General features: G+C 47.3%; 2 protein-coding genes across 2 annotated transcripts; both read left to right on the plus strand.

Annotated features, from left to right (window-relative positions):
- Nucleotides 1-724: 724 nt before the first annotated feature.
- Nucleotides 725-2352, plus strand: PPTG_23254 (hypothetical protein; the record flags this gene model as incomplete). The annotated part of the gene is made up of 4 exons (XM_008909463.1): nt 725-952; nt 1497-1698; nt 1825-1845; nt 2252-2352. The coding sequence occupies 4 exons, from the start codon at nt 725-727 to the stop codon at nt 2350-2352; spliced, it is 552 nt and encodes a 183-aa protein (XP_008907711.1).
- A 457-nt stretch (nt 2353-2809) lies between these two features.
- On the plus strand, nt 2810-3142 carry PPTG_13628 (hypothetical protein; the record flags this gene model as incomplete). The annotated part of the gene is made up of 1 exon (XM_008909464.1): nt 2810-3142. The coding sequence occupies one exon, from the start codon at nt 2810-2812 to the stop codon at nt 3140-3142; it is 333 nt and encodes a 110-aa protein (XP_008907712.1).
- Between the last annotated feature and the right edge of the window lie 10 nt (nt 3143-3152).

Raw genomic sequence — 3152 nt, forward strand, 5'->3', positions numbered from 1 at the left:
ACGAGGCGGTTAATTGTACGATAATTCGGACGCATAACTACAGAAGTTCTTTCGATACATCGGTGAGTTAACGCAGTTGCCATAGTAGCTGTTGACCCCCTTGTCCGCGGAGGGTGTAAAAATCTTCTTATGCTGTTCAGAACAGCATAAGAATATCTTGATTTCACAATGTTTATAAATCTGTAAACGCTCTTCTTCGTCCCTTCCGGTAAGTTGAACGCATTTGATTAGGCCACGATTCCGATTAGCTTTGAAACCACATTGATTAAAAAGCGGTAGGTGCCCAGGACAAGGACGAGTCTTCAGAATTTGGAAACAATGGCAAATATCGGTTCCCCTTCGCCACTCCACCTCAACGCCAGTCATTAGCGATATTTGCCGGGTGGGAAGCAGGTGGTGACATGGATTTAAAGGCGATTTTGTCGTTGCTGAGGAAGGAGAAATGGACGTGGAAAGCAGCGACTGACCTTCAAATAGAGTAAATGCTTATCTTGGTACAGGCGCTTTTAATAATGTTTGCTGTCTAATCTCTGCAACAACACGTTAACCCGGGGCCAAGTGCGACAGGGAAAGCAGGGCATCGATTATTCATCGGAAATACGCATTGTTGGATTATGTGCGATCAGAAAATGAGCTTTGCGCGAGGCTCCAGATCTCAAATGTTACAGTTCGCCCAGAAGGACAAGAACGTCTGCAACTACGATGTATGCATGTGCACTGATTTATGGCTAACTGCTGTTGCCTTGCACTAGTTGTGGGGCCTTCTGACGACAGCACTCCACCTGGGCACTACCGTGGGCAATCAACGGCCAGAAAGGCGCCCGTCCAAAAGAGTGTGATACCAGTTGTACCCGCGAAGTTTCTTGCTGAAGCGTCGTCTAAGAAGCAGACGAAGAAGAAGACTAAGAAGCAACCAGCTGAAGAAACGAGTGCTCGTCGCCGGGAGATGGTGGTTTTTGACGGAGTTTGAGGACACCAAAACAGCTCGGGTGGTTGCGAGTTTGATGCTAATAGTGTGTGCGAAGCCTAACCTGTTCTAATGCTATGAACGTGAAGCAAGTGGCGGAAAACATATGAGACCTCCTTGAACTTCCCGAGTGCAGAGCCGAGGCTCAAGCTATGACCTCCCATATCGTGGAATATATAAAACCAGTTCACTGCGCTGACAAGTACGCATGCTCGCAATAAATGTTTTTTTTATTGGAGGTAATGATGACGCGGACGCCCCTGTCGAGTATTATGCTGATGTTGATGGTAATGAACATGTCACCAATGCTGACACGGACGCTGCAGAACAGGCGAGACCAGAAATGCTGGTGTAGCCATCGGTGATGAGACCGAGTCGCATATCAACGAGGACGATAGCGTTGCCTCTAAGGACGACTTAGCAGACGAAAATTATAGTCCTGAAAACGAAAAGAAAAGCGACGATGCGGAAAATGACGGGACTGACGAAGAGCTAAAAGAAAGCGTCTAGTGGCAAGAACATATTGAAGAACCCAACCAACTTCTCCGCTCTTTTGGTGGTAATTCACCGCTTCGATTCGAATTTTGCCACCGCAGCTGGTGGAACCAAGCTGGATACGAATGGTGAGGTTGATGAAGCCACGACAGAAGCTGACTCTGAAGACGACAGCGAGATCGATGTGAGCTACGCAAAAAGTGCAATTCCGACATGCTACAGCGCGACGTTCGGCGGTTAGCAGAGTTAATAAATACAGTAGAGTGAGATCGATTGCATTTTTGCATTCAAGGTAAACGAATTTTTAGTGTTACATCGACAAGAATATGATACCATTCGATTGCTGCTGACAGAATCATCAGAGGTTGAGCAACTGGATCAAAGTAAGATCAACGGCTGGGTTGTGTTGCCCGACGACGTCGAAGCCGACGTCGTGCACAATCCAGACGTTGACAATGTAGCGACTATGGGCCTTCGCAAGATATCATCCCAGCATCAAAGTTGCCGCTTAAGATCTTCTACTACTTCTTGCCAAATCTTTCTGCCGACAGATAGCAACCCAAACTAACCTCTACTGGAAGCAAAAGCTAGAATCAAAACTGCGGCAAACCGAGGAAAAGAAGCCACGGTCACGAAGCCCACCTCGTAGTAGAGCTGCATTAGTGGAGAAACGTCAAAAATTTTAAAGGTTTTCCACAGGAAGTTATACATTGGATTGGCTTGATGCTTACGGCCATGTAAGCGCATGGATTAACATTGGTACAAGGACGATATTGGGGGTATTGCCAGCTGTCGCTTTTGCTTTTGTCAAGCCTCGCGATTGCTTCCGCGAAACCACGATATTTCTTCGCTTTACGGACAACAAGGACCCTGCCGCAGTAAAGGATTGAGCTTGGAAAACTCGCTCGGTGATATCGGTACTGGCGAAGACCTTCAAAGAAGGATACTTACTGGGATCTCGTGTGGTAATTGATGAGGGTATTCTCCCCTCTCACAACCAGCGAAACCCACGAGAGCCTTTATAAAAGACAAGTCACACCGCTGCGGATCAAAGTGTGTGATGACTAGCTGCGCGGAGACTGCAAAAGGTTGGTATACTGACAAGACCGTCACACGTAGATATGGATATGCTGACATGGAAATCATTGTTCAGTTTGTTATGCTGAGAATCGAGTTAGATATTGCAAAAGCTAAAGACGCAGAGGGGACTCAATCTGTAGACACAAAGTATGGCCCCGCATTCGCAATATCGCCTGCATGTTTCGTGAACTGCCATATAAAGGGCGTCATCTAGTCAGTAGAGACCGCCACTACATCTCTATAGCTTTGGCACAGCAATTACGAACCATGGGATTCAACTATCTCGAGACAAGAAATATCATGCAAAAGGGCTGGTGTGACGCGTTGATCTATCCTAAGAAGAAGCGGCAAGCACAGACACCATGGGGAACGTTCAGGATGGACGTGGCAAAGTCCAATCCCGGACTTATCGGTGTGATGTGGCCTGACAATACGATCGTGTACATTCTAGCTTCGCAAGTGACCGCAGAGTCAACGACAGTGCGACTACAAAAGGGAGTGGCCCCAGTGTTGTACCATGCCCTGGCCTGGTTGCAGAATACCAGCATTACATGGACAGCGTTGGTTGACATGACCAGCTACGACGTCGAGGTAACTTGATGCAGATGGA

Source organism: Phytophthora parasitica, assembly GCF_000247585.1.
Source record: "Phytophthora parasitica INRA-310 unplaced genomic scaffold supercont2.33, whole genome shotgun sequence".
NCBI lineage: Eukaryota > Oomycota > Peronosporomycetes > Peronosporales > Peronosporaceae > Phytophthora > Phytophthora nicotianae.